The sequence below is a fragment of the Microcebus murinus genome, chromosome 8 (assembly GCF_040939455.1).
Source record: "Microcebus murinus isolate Inina chromosome 8, M.murinus_Inina_mat1.0, whole genome shotgun sequence".
NCBI classification, from domain to species: Eukaryota; Metazoa; Chordata; class Mammalia; order Primates; family Cheirogaleidae; genus Microcebus; species Microcebus murinus.
This window is the reverse complement of record NC_134111.1, coordinates 35,197,552-35,216,613: the sequence shown is the minus strand read 5'-3', so window position 1 is coordinate 35,216,613 and position 19,062 is coordinate 35,197,552. Positions and strand designations below refer to the sequence as shown.

The 19,062-nt window shown below is 32.2% G+C and overlaps 1 protein-coding gene across 1 annotated transcript in view; it reads right to left on the bottom strand.

Moving 5' to 3' along the window:
- The window catches only part of GALNT13 (polypeptide N-acetylgalactosaminyltransferase 13), a 497,120-nt gene that overhangs the window by 201,859 nt on the left and 276,199 nt on the right, over positions 1–19,062 (bottom strand). The window contains exons 4-6 of the mRNA XM_012779946.3: positions 9,356–9,522; positions 8,759–8,966; positions 5,951–6,121 (exon numbers count right to left, since the gene is read on the bottom strand). Coding sequence (XP_012635400.1) covers positions 5,951–6,121; positions 8,759–8,966; positions 9,356–9,522 — 546 coding nt within the window. The remainder of the gene's footprint in view (positions 1–5,950; positions 6,122–8,758; positions 8,967–9,355; positions 9,523–19,062) is intronic.

Here is a 19,062-nt window from a genome sequence, read left to right as displayed (position 1 = left end):
ATGCTCTGAGCTTTTCTCCTTCCTTCATTATCTTGTTTTCTATCAGAGTGATGAATAATCAAATATTGAATGTGAGTAAAGATTTTTACAGATAAAAAAATGTAAGTTTGGTGGAATATTGCACACTATTACAATGATCTGAACATATGTTTGGGTATAAAGATACAGCTTTCCATAGAGAAGAAATTGTTACGTTAAGGATTTATGTTGGCTTAGGCTTGAGTAAGGAAGCTTACTCAAATCCTGTAGAGTCTATGGAATACAAACAATTTCAATGTTATTTTTAAAGGCTAAGAAAAAATATGAAGTTCTGCTTAGTATTGGCAAATGATTTGTTTTGTTGACAATGAACCCATTTACCAACAAGTATAAGAACTGAATACTTTAACCTGTGCTTAAGGACTTGTATTTCCAATAAGGAAGTAGTTATTTTTCTCTTTTTTCCTAAATCCTTTTTTTATAATCCCCATAACATGATAAAACCTTAAGCTTCCACAAGGATGTACAGTAGTGAGAGAAAATTTTAATCTTTCCTTTTACTTTCATGTCATGGTTATGAGAGGTTAAAATAAACAATGGGAATAGCTGGAATCAGATGTTTTAAAATGTTCTGGTTAATTTGATAAAACTATACAGTATATAAATGTGATATTTAATTCATCACTCTGAAAGCTTTCTATTCTACCCTGTTTTCTTCTTAGCTCAAGAGACTAACAAAGTCTTGTAAATTATCCCCTAAACCATTAGGTAGTAATATGATATAAATGTGCTATTTTCCCCAAAGGAGATACAAAAATTCCATCTGAAGTGGGAATTTTTTACTTCTCTCAAAATCAACACAATTAGTTTTTAATCTTAGTAAGTAACAATGTCCACCAGTTGATCTTTCCAAAGTTCATCTCTTTCTGTCAGTCTTTGTTATGCTTACAATGTTGCTTTAGTATCTTTTATTTTATAGAATTGATTTAAAGGCTTTGGTGGAATCTATTTTCTGCTTCTTTCCTTCAATCCAAGCAAATATTACAGTTGGATTGAGAAAAATCTAATAATGAAAATCTGATAGATAAAAATTAATAAGTAAATTATTAGTTACTATTAAATATAAGAAACTTTGTCTTATATTTGCATGAATTTGCATTTTTTATTTATTATACTTACTAAAGATTCAATTATAAATTGAAGCTAGTGATTTTTTGGGTGAGGAAATCAAACTGGCAGAAGTATCAAGAATATTAAAACAAATTTGATATTATTAGTTGCATATTTTCTAAAGAGCCCATATCATATGTAAAAATTGTGGATAAAGAAGAAATAATGGGTAAAAATAAAATGTAAAAACAAAGTAAATAAAGTTTTAATGCACTTTAGCTACAAAAAATAGGGGAAGGACTAGGTAAGAGAGCAGCCGTTAAAATCTTTATTTGTGAAAAATATGTGGTGGTATAGAAAAACACTGAAGATATATTAACTCTCAAGTTGTGGATAAATTAGATAAAAATGTTCTAGAAGGAAATAAAACACTGAAAAAGGTGGTTTATTGGTGTTCTGCTTCTTCTTGCTTTTAGGTACTTGTTACATTTATTTTGCAATGTATATATGTTATATTACCAGAAATGAATTTAAAATCTAATTCCTATCAAATATAGTTCTTATTTTAATATTTTACAACACTTCATGAGTTAAGCAAAGCACAGAGAATAATTTTCTATTTTATAGTTGAGAAAACTTGGTAAATTCCCAATTGAAGGAGCTTGAAATAAAACCAGATCTTCCAAAGCCAGCTTCAAAGTTTCATCTATAATCATACTAGAATGACACAGGAGATAATATATGTGAACATTCTATGAGTTTTTCATGATAAAGTGCAACAATTGTAATCTAAGATATTATTAATAATGTTATTTATTTGATCTTCTTTGCATATATTCCTAAATTCTAATTGCTTGAAAAATAAATGTATCAGATCAGACAAGTATTAATAAAAAATATATAAAATTAAGTTAAATAGGTCAGGAATAAAAACTAATAATTACATTTATGCTTGATTTGTTACTATAACAAGTATTAAAAGGAAATCTAAAACTCTTTTACTTTACTTTAGGAATACACATAACATGGTACTTCCAGTAAGAATGGAGGAAGTTATATTAAGAATATTAATAATGACTAAATATAAATGAGTCCATAAGGTAAGATGTAAAGGATAAAAATGTAAAATACACTTGAAAATAACTGGTAGGTTTCTAATAAAAAAAATCTATCTTAATCAGTGAGAAATTAAAGTGGAAACAAATTATCCTTATAATTATTTATTGAGGTTTATTGATAGGGCATCATTAAGAGGCTAAAGCAGTCAATAAGATTTAAGACAGGCTCTTTTCTAGAAGTCCACATCACTCCAACAGTAGACATAGTTCTTCCTATGCGTCCATACTCGGCTACTTATGCTGGCCTCCTTCCCTCATCCAGCATACACATGGCCAGTGCAAGACAGTGAACAACTTTAAAGCATAGATTGCCTTATCCATCTTTAAATGTGCAGCATCTAGCACAGTGCCCAGCAGTGTGTACGAATGCGTATTTGCATATGGAATCAAACTTATTTCAATAGCCTAAACCAAATCACCTCAAATTCGCATGTGTCAGAAAAAAACACATAACACATCCTCATATTTGTTAAGTGATTTGGAAGATCATCTGTATTTTCAGATAATCTTGCTACTAGTTGCCTATTCCATTAGGTAACATATATGAATATTCATACAGGGCTAATGTGTTTGATTAGTTTCAAACTCAAGCCATTTCCTGTGTGGTAGCCTCAAGTTGAGGGCCAATAATTTAAACTATTATATCCAGAAAAAGTTAATTATATGAAGTTTATTGATTCCAAGAAATATATTTTTATCACCTTTGCTTGAAACACAGATACCAAGAAATATGTCTTCGAATACAACAATGATGACAAAGGACAACTCACCCTAAGCCTCAGAGAAAGGGACAAAATTATAAGGAGTTGTGGGGACTGGAATAAACTTTCATGCCACTTCTATATGGGCAGTTTTTACTCCACTCTACCCGAGGGTGCCGTAGGAGTGCTGCACCATTGTAGCAAGATTTGACTTTCCCATAGCTGGAAATCCAGATTTTTATTTAAAATGTCTCATTTTAAAAACGTCGGTAATTATTGAAAATATAAAACATTATATAGGCCGAATGAAACACTTTTACAGAGCACACTTGGCACACAAACTATTAGTTTGTGACCTTTCATTTTACAATTTGATTACTCTATTGTTACACACATAATTGAGACAGTCCTGAAATGTCATATGATCTGGCCACTTAAATGTCAAGGTAACTTTACTGATTAAAGAAAACTATATATTCAAGATTATACATAATCTTGAACATATATTTATACATAATCTTGATTAAGATTATACATAATCTTGAATATATTGTCGTTACATATTCACAATTTCAAAAACACCAAGTGTTTCACAAACTCAGCTCATTATGAAAATGAAAATACCAAAGCCCAGAGGTTGACAATAGAATAATTGAGCTATGATGATGCCACTGCAGTCTACATGGGGCTACAGACTCAGACTCTGTCTCCAATCATTATAAGCTTTAAATGTTTAAATGTGGTATAACTGAGTTTAGGTCATAAGTTCAAGTTGGTTCTCAATGTATGCAGATGCATGATTGTATTTCTAAATGATGACTAGCCAATTATAGTGACTACAAAGTTCTGTCATAACTGACATTTTAAATGAAGCATTGCACTAAGAAAACTAAAATTTCAACTTCATTTTAATCACTTCAGCTATTCAGAATTCTGTTAATCAAGTAGGAAAAAAATTATCTTCAACAACTGGAATGATTTATCTGTTTGTACAAATGTGAGAAAAATGATCACGTCTTCAAGTAATAGATTACAAGTAGGGAAGAAAGTTCACATTACAGCTATGCTGATGAAAATTACCTGCTGGCTGTTACAACAGAGCCTGTGAATTAATTAACCTTTTGCCATAAAAATCTAGAAACTTCAGCAAAGACTGAGCCTTCTCTGTTTCTCTTGCTCCAGCTTCCTCAGCATTTTAGAAAATGAAATGATGTGCAGTTACTGAGGCAAACCAAATATACTGAGAGTTTATCAATTTTCATGTTACTACAATAAAGCCATAACTTGTCATGAAAATATAGCAAGTTAGATGATTCACCCTTGGTGTTAGTTAATAAAAGATGATTAATAATGATTGATTTCTATACAGGTCTTTATTTTATGAATGAGATCAGTAGTTTCTTACTATCAATGTTGGCTACCTCTTAATTATTTACCTTTGTCTCTGTGAGAAAATAAAGTTAAAGCATGTCTTTTGCTGGTGTGTTTTTTTAATGAGTGCAAACATGCATTCCTATAACATCATTTTCAAAGGAATAAACACACTATCTATATTTAAGTGTATTGATCAAACTTTTGATAGTTTTCACTTGGTATCTAAAGTTTAAAAATCAGTTAACACTAAATATAATGAGAATTTGGGAAAACAATATTTCTAATAATTGATAGTAATATAAGCCACTGTATTTCTTCAGGTTGTTAAGGCAAAAATCAATCATGCTTTGTGAAGTTGAAAATTATACAAGATTTAAAGACTACTAAATCACACTTCAAATATTGACATGATAATTTACATGACTTTAAGCAAATGTTAGGAGCCACATTTTATTTTTCTCTTTGATGTAGTATTAATAGATCTCCTTAAGAGGTTAACAGATCCCAATATTTAATTGTTTAATAAGAAACAATTGTAGCTGTTCTCTTCCATTGGCCAATTTTTAGAGTTTAATTTTAATCAATTCATTATATCATTATACAGTTGACAATAGATAAGTCATCCCTTCAGTAGGTTACCAGTTATTCTTGTCTAGATAATAGATTATATACAAAGTAAGTCCTCATTTAATGTCATCATTAGGTTCTTAGAAACTGCAACTTTAAGTAAAATGAAGTAAAAAAAAATCATTAATGTTACAATGAAACAACATTGAACTAACCGACATTATTAGAGAACCCGCTGTCAGTCATTTCTGTTAGAGTCACAGTTTTACATTAAGAGAGGACTTACTATATATTGCTTTAGAATGCTAGGGTATTCTTCTGTTGTCCAAACAGAATGACAATTTGCCAAATTCACCTTTAAAAAGCTAGTGAACACCTCCCAAAATATTTTTCAGGAAATCAGTTTTTAGCTGCAGGTAAGAAGTCCACAGTAATACCTTAAAGTAGGAAGGTAACACTTTTGTGTTAATAAATTGCATAATACATACCTACACAATTAAAAATGCATAGGATATTCCTTTTTTATATTAAGAGTAAGCCCATATTTTACTAATAAATATTTCAAACTAAGTACTAGTTGAAGTAATTTGGACAAACAAATTCTTCATAATTACTAATACATTAAAATTTTCCAAATGGATCTACTGAATCTACAAGGAAGACAGCTCCTGAAAATTGGTAAATTTAGAATATTTAGAAATTTAGAAATCTAAAACATTTTTGGATTTCAATTTTGAGAACACTTCTTTTATAAAGCATATATTTTTAAGTAAGATATATATTTACTTGAAGTGTCAAGGCTAGCACATTTCTGTCACTTTAGAAAATTCATAATAAAAATATCTGGAATTTAAGAATACATAATGCTTTAAAAGATTTTTGGTAAGTCTGCCAGTACTTATGTTTGCTTATGCTAATTTAAACTAGATTTTATATTGCCATCGATTCTTATATAATCATATAAAAGGTCATAATGTATGTATTTGTATCTGAATAATAAGTATATAACTTTAAAATAATTAAAAATAACACAAATGCATAATATTTCTTAATTATTATAGGGATATGCATACAATCTTTTGGAAGAAATGATCTACATACCTGACAGGTAATGTTCTGTCTCCTTTCCTCCTATCCATTTCTCTTTGGGGAACAGGATACCAGCGGAAATTCAGTTTCCAGTTAAAACCCCCATAAGTCATGTCTGACCCAGCCATATATTCAAAGGTATCATCACTAATCACATCGATGATAGGGCATACAACTGTTTTCCTGAAGAGAAATTAAAACCAATGTACATATAAATGATGATTTAAATATTACATTATCTTCTTCAAACTGATTATAGATGATATGATGAAATGTAATTATTTTGTGACTTCAACATGCTTTTAGTTTCATTTTTATCCCTCTTCTCTATGGATTTATTTCCTTTGACTATATCTTCCTACTTTACACTATAATGTGAAATCTAATCAATATACTAATAGACCTTCAAGCTGATTTCCAAATGCATTCTAAGTATACAAACTCAGCAGGATGAACATGTTTTATTTTTCACAAAACCTCCACCCACAGCATGATTAGTAGAGTTGTTTTGAGATTATGCATCATTTTAGCTATAACCCACTGAAAAGCAATAGCATTCAGGGAGTGAAGAATGGATGATGGCAAATTAAATCTGGTAGTTTGCATTTTAAATAGGGTAGGTTATTTTAAAGAAATAGTTCTGAGAAAACCTTCATGGAGAAAACACCTACTGGGAAAAAACAAAAATCAACAAACAACAGCAACAATAAAAATCTTGATCTATCAGTATAAGCAAATGCTTTCTAGGAAGGATAGTAGGGTCATAACAATTTCTGAGTGAATTGTCTTAGAATAATTTATAGTCTCAATCTAGATGATATTTTAAAATAGAGAAAGATAAGTAACTTTGGTCTCTGGTGTTGTTTTATTCGATTTTTCTTAAAGTAAGAGGAAGAGCCAGGAGGTTTGTGGTGCTCTTCATGGTAGTTTTCTAGGTTAAGACAATTTCACTTGAGGAAATCATTAGGTACTCTCTTAATCCTTGTTGTGCCTTCTCATGTTCTTCCCTTTACTCCCAGATTGTGTATTTTATCATGGAATCAACTTTCTGTCATATCCACAAGTAAATGTTCAGGTCTACCAAAAATTGGAATGGTTCTAGCTAACTCTGAAGACCAGAGCTTGTTTTCCATATGCAAGGTAAATATATAAATAGGATTTGAATCACCCATAGATATGGAAGGTAAAGAAATATTGTCCATTATTTATTCTTGGTTTGTAACACCAGTACTTCCAATGTTCATTTTCAATTGAGTCTTATATTCCACACAATTGGCCAAAGCCTGAAGTTCTCTGAAATCGATAACACTCATCTAGTCTTGGAAAAGCTTCCTGGTGACTCTGGACTCAAGAAAATCAATATTTTTCTCTCTTTGTTAGATTTAATGATTTAACTTGTGGGGAGAAGAAATTAGGCCTAATAGCCTTTAACAGACTTTGTTACCTAGTTATGGAAACTTAGAATTTACAATCAAGAAAATAGTTTAGGGTTTATTATATGTAAATAGAGTGTAATTATGTTGTTAGATCATAAATGACCTATGCATGACCGTACTGAAACATTATATTAAAAACCCACTAAGTTGAATATGAAACATGTAAAAATGCAGCAATAATGCATGAAAAGTTGCCAGGAAATGCATTTAAAATGTTCTAAGTCCATTTTATTAATACTTTGCCAGTCTTCCTCTCCTGTGAGTACTGTACAATACACAGAGTGGAAAAATGTTATTAGCCATGTGCTACATACACTCAGTTGACTAAAAGGTTCCTACTGATTTCTTCAACTGCTGTGGTTCATTTTACTGACAGCCTCTATCCATCTTCCTGGCAAGTACCAAATCCTGCCGTTTCAGTGATGTGGCTGATCAAGCTCAGACTAAGCAGCTCCTGTCTTGAATATCTAATTAAAAACTTCAACTCTTGAAAAACTTTTCTACTGTAGATGAAATGATTATGCAAGCAAGGTGTTATGTAATGCCTTATTATTACATGAGATAGCATTTAATGTTAGTTGTCTTCATGAGGTGCTTAGGAATTATATTCGTGTATCACCAATGAGTATGAATATTTGCTAAAAAGAAGCTTGCACTTCATTCACAGCATCATAATCGGAAATAATTGTAGGCATGTATACATGTTATTCAATTTTTCAGATTTCACAATTTGTATGTATAAAATGACAATATTGTTTAAAGGCTCAACCTTATAATTATGTTCTCTTGTGGTTCTTGATTTTTTTAAATCCCGATTGCATTTCAGTGGTGTGTGTGTGTGTATGTGTGTGTGTGTGTGTGGTATGTTTAAAATCTTCAGCATGAATTTGAACTAGACTGACTAAAGGCACTGAGGTAGCACAGAGAACATTGTGGGGAGTGGAAAGAACTGAACTGGTCCCCCGGCACTTCCAATGACTGGGGCAAACTATATAACTTATTTGTTCTTTCTTACTATTAGGTACAGATAAGAACATCTACATTACCTATCTCACAGGGTGGCTATGAGGGCACAAACAGGTTCTTTGAAAATATGTGTCATATCGTACTATTTCGGATGGAATTGATTTCCTTCACCTAAAAAATGAATATTTAACATACTTTTTATTTTTTGAATTATTTGACTATTTCCTAACCAAATATCCACATACAGCATAAATAAGCCGGCCTTATTTATTAAATAAGAAGTGGAACTACTTCTTTAAAAAGCTATAAAATAAACCTGCTGAAAATAGCAACTTGGAAGAGAAATTCTGATGGACATCTGGAACCGTCCTAACAGATTCAATCATAACCCATGCAGACATAACACATGAATTCTTACCTGTCTTCCTTTATTCTTGCCAGCAAGGGCTCCAGCCAGCCCAACGTACATTCACAGTGTGCATCAAGAAAAGTTATGACCTGCCCTTTTGAAGCAGCTGCTCCTCGAAGACGGGCACGTATTAACCCAGAGCGCTCTTCCATCCTAATAATTTTTACTGGCACTTCTAAATTTTTCACATAATTCTCTAATGTCAACTTGAGAAAATCTGTAACATGCAATAAGAATTTATAAGAAAAATCTGAAACCGTTTAAAGACATAGCAGAGATACTGCTGAGATGTATATTCAGTACACAGAAATGGTGGCCAAATCCCATCAATTTTTTTTTGTATTAGATGAAATAAAATAATAGAGATTTCATCAGTTAATTAATATCACAGATCCACAAAGTCATATAAATGCTCAACAATATGATCATTTGGGTTGGGGAAAAAAAAGAAACATCTTTGAAAGTCACTGTGAGGTATATTGATGAAAATTTGATAGGTAGTTGCAGGATTAGTAAAATTACAAAGCAAATATAGAGCATTGCTTAATTATCTTTTTGACTGTAATAAAGCTATATAATTTAAAATACAAGAAAAATAGATTATACCTCTTTCACTGGCATCATCTACCAAGATGACCTCAGAGAGTAGATAGTGTGGGGAACGATTTATCACACTGTACACTGTTCTAAGGAGAGTGCTCCAGGCTTCATTATGAAACACAATGACTACACTTGTGTTTGGAAGTTCATCAGGGTAGACTTTTGTCTTGCATCTGGAAAAGAAGGAAGAAGAGGGATGTTAATAAATTCATTTCTCATCCTGATCATTGTAGTAAGAAATATCAATAATAACATAACTTCAGAAGTGCAGGCTTCTTACTAAGGAAATGTTTTATGAATATCTAAAATCATTTTCCCTTTTATAAGTGCTGTGAGTAATCACTTGGCATTTTGAAAATTAAATATGCATAATTACTAATATTTTATGTTAACTCCTGGAGGGAACAAAGCAGCATGATTTCCACAGGTCTAGGAAAAATCTAAGAAAGCTAAAATAACATTCTGAGACAGATTGTGAATAAAAGACCAGGTACAACAGGGAGAGATGAATTCATTTAGTGAATATAATTTTATTCTTTGTTTAGAAAAAGATAATTATTGTATAACTCAAGCAGTCATAAGAACATAAATAGATATGGGTCCACAGGGCTTTGAAGCATGTAAAACCAAGATTATTTTTCTGTTCTGAAATCTAGTCATGTATGCTTTTTATTCCATTTGAGAATGCTACTATCAAGAAAAAATTTAAGTTTCCTTTAGATTCTGAATCTATTAAATGCATCTGCCCCTTAAAATATCCTTAATTCCTGGAGATAAAGAAAGGGAATGGGCTGGCAGCACTTCTCAGACATTAATTTGCGTGGGTGGCAGTCACCTAAGGATAAAACAAGCACCACATGTACTCACCATCAAATTGGTATTAACTGATCAACACTTACATGCATATATAGTAGTAACATTCATCGGGTGTCCGGCATGTGGGAGGGGGAAGGAAATGGGTTTATTCACACCTAATGGGTGTGGTGCACACCATCTAGGGGATGGACACGCTTGAAGCTCTGACTCGGGTGGGGCAAAGGCAATATATGTAACCTAAACATTTGTACTCCCATAATATGTAGAAATAAAAAATAAACCAGATTCTACTTCATTGTGTCTAGGGTGGACCCTGAGATTCTGTATTTCTAAAAAGCCCCCAGATGATTCAGATGCTGCTGGACCCTGGCTGCACCATAATTGTCATTACTTTTAATATGTAATGTTTTCAGAAATGCTTTTAACTTTGCTTATAAAGCCAAACAAGTCCAGATTTTTCTTTTCAAGCAATCAATCCAAAAATGTACGCTTGTATAAATAATAATTGCAGAGCTCTCTGTGGTCAAACCAAATTTAACATGCAGTCATTCGTTGTTCCTGTCAACTTGTCAACATTCAGACATTTCTGTCATGTAATTTTAAATCATCATGATTATAGATTATAAAAAAATGTCATGGGGTATCTGGAGCTGTAATAGCAGTTTAGTCTCCTTTGGCTATTTTTTCATGTATAATATTCTGAAGAGCTAGAATATTTAAATTTTTTCATAAAATAAAATAAAACAGATGATACTTCCTGCCACTTATGAATGGCCTAATACATGACACAATGCAGCATTGTTAAAATTAGTTTCCTTCAGAAGTGATTGAAAAAAAGACAATAAGATATGAGAGACAAAGACAAATAATAAAAAAGAAAATACTGTTTATGTGCCTGTTGAGATCTTTAGCATCTTTAAAAATAGTCTAAAATATCACCTACTCAGTGAAGTCTCCTGTAATATAGCCAGGTAAAAATGTACATATACTTCAAATTTAAATATTTCCATCATATATTATTTGAAAACAAATTCATTAAACATCCAAAATACAAAAGATACTGTGCATATAAAAAAATTGAAATGTAGGGCATGGAAAAAGTAGTTGGATTCGTAGTCATCACTTCTCATTGAGGGGGCCAGACTGAAATGATTTCTATGTGCTTCATCACTATAGAGCTTTCATCGCCACATAACCATCACCAAATGAACTTAGAAAAGCAGCTTGGTACATGAGAAAGGTTCTCTTCACCATTTTTCTCAAAGCTTTCACATAACCATCACCAAATGAACTTAGAAAGGCAGCTTGGTAAATGAGAAAGGTTCCCTTCACCATTTTTCTCAAAGCTTCATTCTTCTGCATTAAAAAAAAACAACCCCACCACTTTTAGTATGCAAAGCAAAAATTATGGTAGGCATAATTACTGTCATCAAAGAAGTAAAGCTAGAAAAACTGGCTGAAAGCAATCCAACAGTCAACAGCCAATAGCCACTGGTTTAACCCAAGGATTAAAGTCAATAAACGCTGGTCAGCATCATTTGGAAAAAAGAGATTTTGTTTGAATCAAAATTTTTTATATGTTATGCTAAATGTCAACAATTAGATAAAGTATTTAAAAATCAAACTAAAAGTATATATTTAGATACCAGCATCTTAAAACTATTTCTATCAAGCTTTATTTTGGTGATTAAAATTCCACTCACAAATGTTAGTTTTATTTTCATTATATGTGTCAGGATTATAATGAATTAATTTACTATCAATACAGCTTGTATGCTTGCTTAGATAAAATTTCCACTATTTCATTATTTAATGTAGCATAAAAATGAGATGTGACTCATATTTTTATTAATTTTTCCTCTTCTTTCTATGTAAACAGTCATTCATCATATGGTACAAAGGTTCAGTTATGTGTGATGAGTAAGTTTGGGAGATCTGATAATGTACAGCATGGTGACTAGAGTTAATAATACTATATTGTATACTGTATTTAAACTGAAATAAGAGAATTGATCTTAAATCTTCTCACCACAAACAAAAAAATTATAAGAATGTGAGATGTGGTAATCATTTAACAATGTTTATATATATCAAAACATCAAGTCACAGATCTTAAATACATAAAATTTTTATGTATTAAGTATATCTCCATAAAGCTGGGGAAAAGGTCATTTATCAGCGAAGACTTTGTATAGAATAAAATAACATATAAGATAATTCTTAATCTATAAAAATTAATCATTCGATTATCCATGTCAGTTTATCCAGTTATCTTAAATGCACAGACTTGTATAAACAAGAATTATGCTTGTCATGATTCGTGATGAGTTTGTGACATACTGAACTGGTGTTTTTTTTTTTTTTTATATTTCATCAAAGCTAGTGTTTCAACTATGGTAAGATAAACTACACTTTTATTTACCAGAAGGAAGGGAAAAAAATGTTGTGGAATAAACTATAGCACAATGCTTTCTTATCATTAGAATCTATTTAAACTTTAATAGAACTTACAGAAAACGTTTTAAAATGTTTTGGACATAAATTTCTATCAATATTGTCATGCTTGATTTATAAATCACTCACATCTTTCTTGTTGCTTTGAAGTTTCTTTCACTTATTCTAAGGAGTTTCTCTAGCACTAAGTAGTATTGCCTAGTTTATGAGAGACAAAGATTTGGCACATACCTCAGTAACAAATATAAAACAGCTTCATTTTGTTGTGAATATCCTCCTTGGTGCTATGAAGTGGTGCTTTTCAAACCTTGAGGTGCAAATGAATTATGTGGAGACCTTGTTAAAATGCAGATTCTGATCCAATAGATCTGGTGTGAGCCCAAGATTCTGCATTTATAAGATCCTTGGTGTTGCCCACATTCCTGGCCGGTGGTGGTTGACATGATTAACAAGCAAGGCTATATAAATCAGTCAGCTGTTGTTTAGCAAGAAAATATAGAACCATAGTCATTGCTCCAATAACAAATATTTGCTTAACTATATGAAATTCAATTCTTGCTGCTGTTTCCTTTCCTTTTCTTTTTTAGACAATAACTTTGTGTTGTAATACTGAATCATCATGTAATCTTTTTGAAGAAATGGTGAATGCCAGGTAAACTCAATGAACATAGTATAAAGAGTACATATAACTTAGTGGAAGCAATGACTATATGAATAAGTATGTCCATATTCAGACAAGCTTAAGAAATATTGCCTCTATAACAACTGCCAGCTAGTAGACAATGATTGTAATGAACCATCGACTGTAAAATACATCCTGATTTTAAACAAGCAAAATGAAAAAGTGAACATCTTAGAACAAGTAAATACAATAGTTTTGTTGTTGTTTAGCCAAGAAAAAAGTACTTAAAGTGCCTTAAAAAATGCCTTAGGATCTAAGCTGGCAGAGTTTTTAGCTCACTGATTTTTCCAGAAATAATTCAAAACAAACAAAACAAAAAAATCTATACAATGGATGTGAAGGTAAATACTTACAATAAATAGATAGGATTTGGCTAATAATATATTCTCCCTGGTACATGAGAAACAACTTGTTCTTTGTGATATTAAAAGAATAATTTTTACCACTTTTTACCTCAGTTTACCTATCTTTTACATAATAAGATTAAAGTGGGTAATCGCAAAGGTCTTGTCTGAAATGTGTAGTAGACATTGCTTGGTTAACAATGCAGAGTAAAGTTCAGAATCTCTAAATGGTAAAACTGGAAAGGACTCTCAAAGCTGACTAATTCGAACCTTCATTTCACAAGGTACAAGTCTCAAGTCACACAGCTATTTCAATATTCTGTATAATAAGGTCATAAATAATAAGAAAGTAATAAAATTATTAACAATGATTTTAGCCCCAAATTATTTTATAGGCTATACCAAAAGTTAAATGATATTGTTTAGAAAAAGATGATAAAAATCAGAAAAGTTAGAAAACAACTTGAATTCCTTTAAAATATATTTTAAGAACCTTTCAAATATATATCCTTGTATCAGATAGGAAAATTTCCCTAGGATCATTTCATTAAAACTAAGCATAGAGGCCGGGCGCTGTGGCTCACGCCTGTAATCCTAGCTCTTGGGAGGCCGAGGCGGGCGGATTGCTCAAGGTCAGGAGTTCAAAACCAGCCTGAGCAAGAGCGAGACCCCGTCTCTACTATAAATAGAAAGAAACTAATTGGCCAACTGATATATATATAAAAAATTAGCCGGGCATGGTGGCGCATGCCTGTAGTCCCAGCTACCCGGGAGGCTGAGGCAGAAGGATCACTCGAGCCCAGGAGTTTGAGGTTGCTGTGAGCTAGGCTGACGCCACGGCACTCACTCTAGCCTGGGCAACAAAGCGAGACTCTGTCTCAAAAAAAAAAAAAAAAAAAAAAAAAAAAAACTAAGCATAGAATATCAGCTTTCATTGAAATTACATATAGACATACCAAATACTCTTTCAGCAGCAAGCCCTATGAAGACATCATTTGTTTTCCTTTATGTAAACATCTAAATGAAATTGGCAGAAATTGGCATTATTGTGGAGCACAATGTACATGTAATTAACTTTCAGATTAAATGTGGCAAACTACAATAGAAATTTTCATCAATCTGGAAAAAAATATTGGATGTCCACTAATCAAATCAAGTGCCTGAAATCTGATATTCCAGTGAAAACATAAGCTTTATCATGGCAACATTACATATAAACACTATATTTTGGCATGCTGAATTTATAATACTTGCAAGGAAGTGAAAGCTTGTTTCCATTTAATTCTATAATGATATATCTGTGGCTCTTGATCTTGACTGCATGTTGGAATTATCCACAAGCTTGAAAAATTACTGGGGTGTGGGTTTCGGTCACAGAGATTCTGATAAAAGTGTCCAGGTGTGGCCACAGGTAATGAGATTAAAATAAATCTTCCGTGAAGATTTTAATGTGCAGCCAAAGTTCAGAACTGTTACCTAAAGTTATTTAATAAAAAGCCAGATTTCTTTTATATGTAAAATCTTTTGGCTTACATCAATGTTTTAAAATAAGATACATGAGGTTAACATCTCATATTGTGTTTCTATTGGATGAAAGTGAGAAGACACTGTTTCCTGTAATTATCAGCATGAGGAGTCAGAAAGTCTTCTCCACTTCACTCATGATCTCTTCTATCATCTGGACATACACTTAATGTCCAGAACTTCCAAAGTTCTATTAGCTGTTGCTTTATAAGTATATGAAAAAAAGAAATACAGCGGTTTTATTTTGGAAAGAAGATGAGGGTAGAATCATGTTTCCGATGTCTGTAACATGGAAATACCATGGGAGAGTATTTCTATTTATCCTCTTTCCCCCCTTGGCTATCCACACATTATGGGAACATAAACTGTTACAATTTGATTTTATCCTTTCAAAGCCATGTTGATGTTTCCAGATAAGCTACTGAACACGACAGGCCACATCAAAGAAAGAAAAACTGACTATGAGATGAGAATGTGAAATCACAAAGAATCCGTAATTACACAGTGGTTTATTTAGACATAATCGATTTAGGAATCCGAACAAAGGTTGTCAACACTATAGTTTGCATAACTTGTTGGATTGCTGCTCAGTGAGTCAGTGGTTACCTTTTACTGCCTTAATCAAAGAAGATTAATAACAGCAATTAAAATAAAGACTTGCAATGCAAGTCCTCTATATATTTTTAAGAGCTACGGGAATTACAGAATTATGTGTGGTTTCTATATTTCTCAGTCATTAACATTCATATTCACAGAGAGAAATTTCATCATTCTCCAATGCATCCATGCAATGAAAATTTGGGCAACTGGAAAGTGGTTCTTTCATAATAATTTAAAAGCCTGGGGCCTCAAGTAAAATGAAGCACTAAATTCTGCATGGGTTTCTAAATGTTGATTTATATTTACAATGGGCTAAGCTTTTCAAAAGCAAGTTTCTATGTTATAATTACTTGTGCACTTCATTTTTTAAAAAAAACAAACAGATTTTTGTTTATCTGCCCCAAACACGTTTATTTTAAAATGTAAGTTGATACTGCAATCATGCTTGGTCTATTTGCTACCAGATCCATTCCTTGGGCCTTCTGTTTTCCTCTATGTATTGATAGAGGTGAAGGCAGGGTCACTGGGCAGGAAGTGTTTCCAAGGCTCCCCTATTTCTTGGCTTCTGTTTGAAATATGCCATAGAGATCTCAGGTGGGACATAGCTATGCTAAAATCAAAAACAACAACAAAAAAAAACAGGAGTAGGGAGCCAGGGATTTCTTCCTCTACCCTTCCCTAATCTCACAGAAGATTATTCAGTCCCACTTCCCTGGCCTTGTACCTTCTTTTTATTTATTATACTCTTTGATAATAAATCTACATAATCCAATCAATTGGAGGGATCCTTAAAAACAAGGAAAGTGGGGAGGTTCATCTTTTTTATCTCTGCCTCTCCAGAGTCTAGCATTCTGCATGTCACAAAAATATATGTAATAAAAAGTTGAATAAATGCAATCTTCACAATAAGGGAAGTTACTGTATAGAATTATCAGATCAATTCCTCAGTCTCTCTTCTGCATTATTATAATATAAACTACAGGTGCATAAATACCAATGTTTTTATATTATTTTTATATGTTTAATTGATTTTGTTTTTCTAGAACCACAACAAATAAATGAGCAAGGGATAGGGAGTGGAAAGAGTATAAGAAAATTAGTTTTCAAGTCATTCTATTATACATATTCCCCTCAAACCTAAGTAACATAATTACTATTTGGACATATTGAAGCAATATCTGTGAGGAACAGAGAAAGCAACCTCAAAAGCAATCACAAAACGTTTACATCCACCAGGGAATTAAATATATCTTGGAAAGGCTCTGAATTTCTATAGATAATTACTCTGGGGTTTAAGCTAACCTCATCTTGACTTTAACACACAGGGTATACTCAGCTGACATCAGGGTTATTTTAAAAAATAAAATTTATCATAGATCTAATTTCTACCAAATAAATGACAACCATATATTCCCACTAGAGTTACTTCCATGATGTCAATAGTTCAGAGTCTTTTCTAAGACATAAAAGTCAAGAAGATAACCCAGAATATTCTATAGGTAAGTTTTATATTCTTTCTATAGGGGAGAACTCTCCTGAAATTTGGAAATAATTATAATTCAGTTCTATAGCTCAAAGTAAAAGAATGTTATTCATATAAGTGCTGTAGCCTTTGTTGCTTTGGAACATTAATTTATGAGGTGATTCCCCTTGTATAACTTCTGAATATAATTCTTTCATGTTATTGTAAATACTTAACAGTTAGTTGTCTAGAATAAATGTGTTTATTGCATGTGATAACTATAATCATAGTGACTTTGCAACAAAATTACTCACTTACTTACTTTAAACTTACTCATAAGTTTAAATTCTTACATTTGTTAGTGAGAATAACAATGGATTTTATATCAATAGTTCTGGACTCTGGACCAACATCAGTAGAAACATGAGGTCTTCTAAGGTGTAGGATAAGGTACTTCTGCCCTCATTTTTGGTCTTATCTCAGTCAACTGATGATCCTGGGCTAGGTTTTTTTATTTCTCTGAGACAGTGAAACCACCATCTACCCAGGTACAAAACCAAAATATTTGATGTTGAAATTATGATGGTGATGTTGATATCATGAGTCACCAATCTTTAAATTATTGCATGGAGTCAATACATTGCATCTGTGTAATAGTCTTGATATCTAAAATGCAAATCCAAACATCCATTCCTTAATTCAAACATTTTTGATGGCTCTCTTTTTGCCTAATGATAAAATTGAAAGGTTCCATAGGATCTGGCTCAGTTTCACCTCTTGTTACCTTCTCTTATATTCCCTCTAACTCTTCAGCAACATTGACTATCTCAAAGTTCCAACAGAAAATGAAGCCCTCTCATTCCTTTCTCTCTTTCGAGCTATAGAATTTTTTCTATTTGGACTAGTTTCTTCCTTAAATCACTCACACATAATGCCCAAGTTAGGGCTCAAGTCATACTTCCTCTACGAAAACCTAATTTTCCTCAAAGATATTCAACTGTTCACTCTCCTAATTATTGCCCAGTATATTTTATATGTGTATTCACCTTTTCTTCTTATATAAATAGGATGTTGGGTAATTCAACTGACTGAGAGAATGGAGCCATTCTGAAGTATGTCGAAAATTCTTTATCATACTATAGCTACTGTTTTCAAGACAAAATCTAAAAGTTTCCCTGAAAGTATCCCTTTCTGTATAGTATTCCTTTAATGAGACTTCTCATCAAAAAATTCTTTTAATATAAAATATTTATATACTGAGCAAAATTTTAAGACTTTAGATGTACTAAATATATGTTGGTTATAGGCTATGCATTCTTAAGGAAAGATGCAGTTATTGATAATAAAAGTCCAATTGGTCAAGTGAAGCTCTGTGTCCACAGTGAATTATGATAGAATATGATGTTTCAGGGTAAAAATCTATGTAAAGAACATCCTGGAGTTGGCAAGGAGCAAGAGCATTGCCCTGGGGTGACTAGCAACAAGCAAAATGAAGAAATACTAATAGAAATTGATGTATTTGTGGGCAGTTTATCAGTGAGCAGGGGACTAATCCACCGGATGAATTCAGAAATACAGCACCATGGTTCATGAGAGATCACAGAAAGCTAAGAATTCACTCATGGAGAAACAGGAATTGTGATGTTGTTGGAGTGAGGATATTGATACGAAAGTATAGGACACAGACTTTGTTTATGAATCAGAACACAATGCAGGACCTAGATCTCAGAACCAGAGTGGGCACTGAAAGAGATAAATGCAGTCAGGTAAGATATGAGATGGGCATGTCACACAAAAATCAGGGCCACAACTAGCCCATATCTTGTGTGAT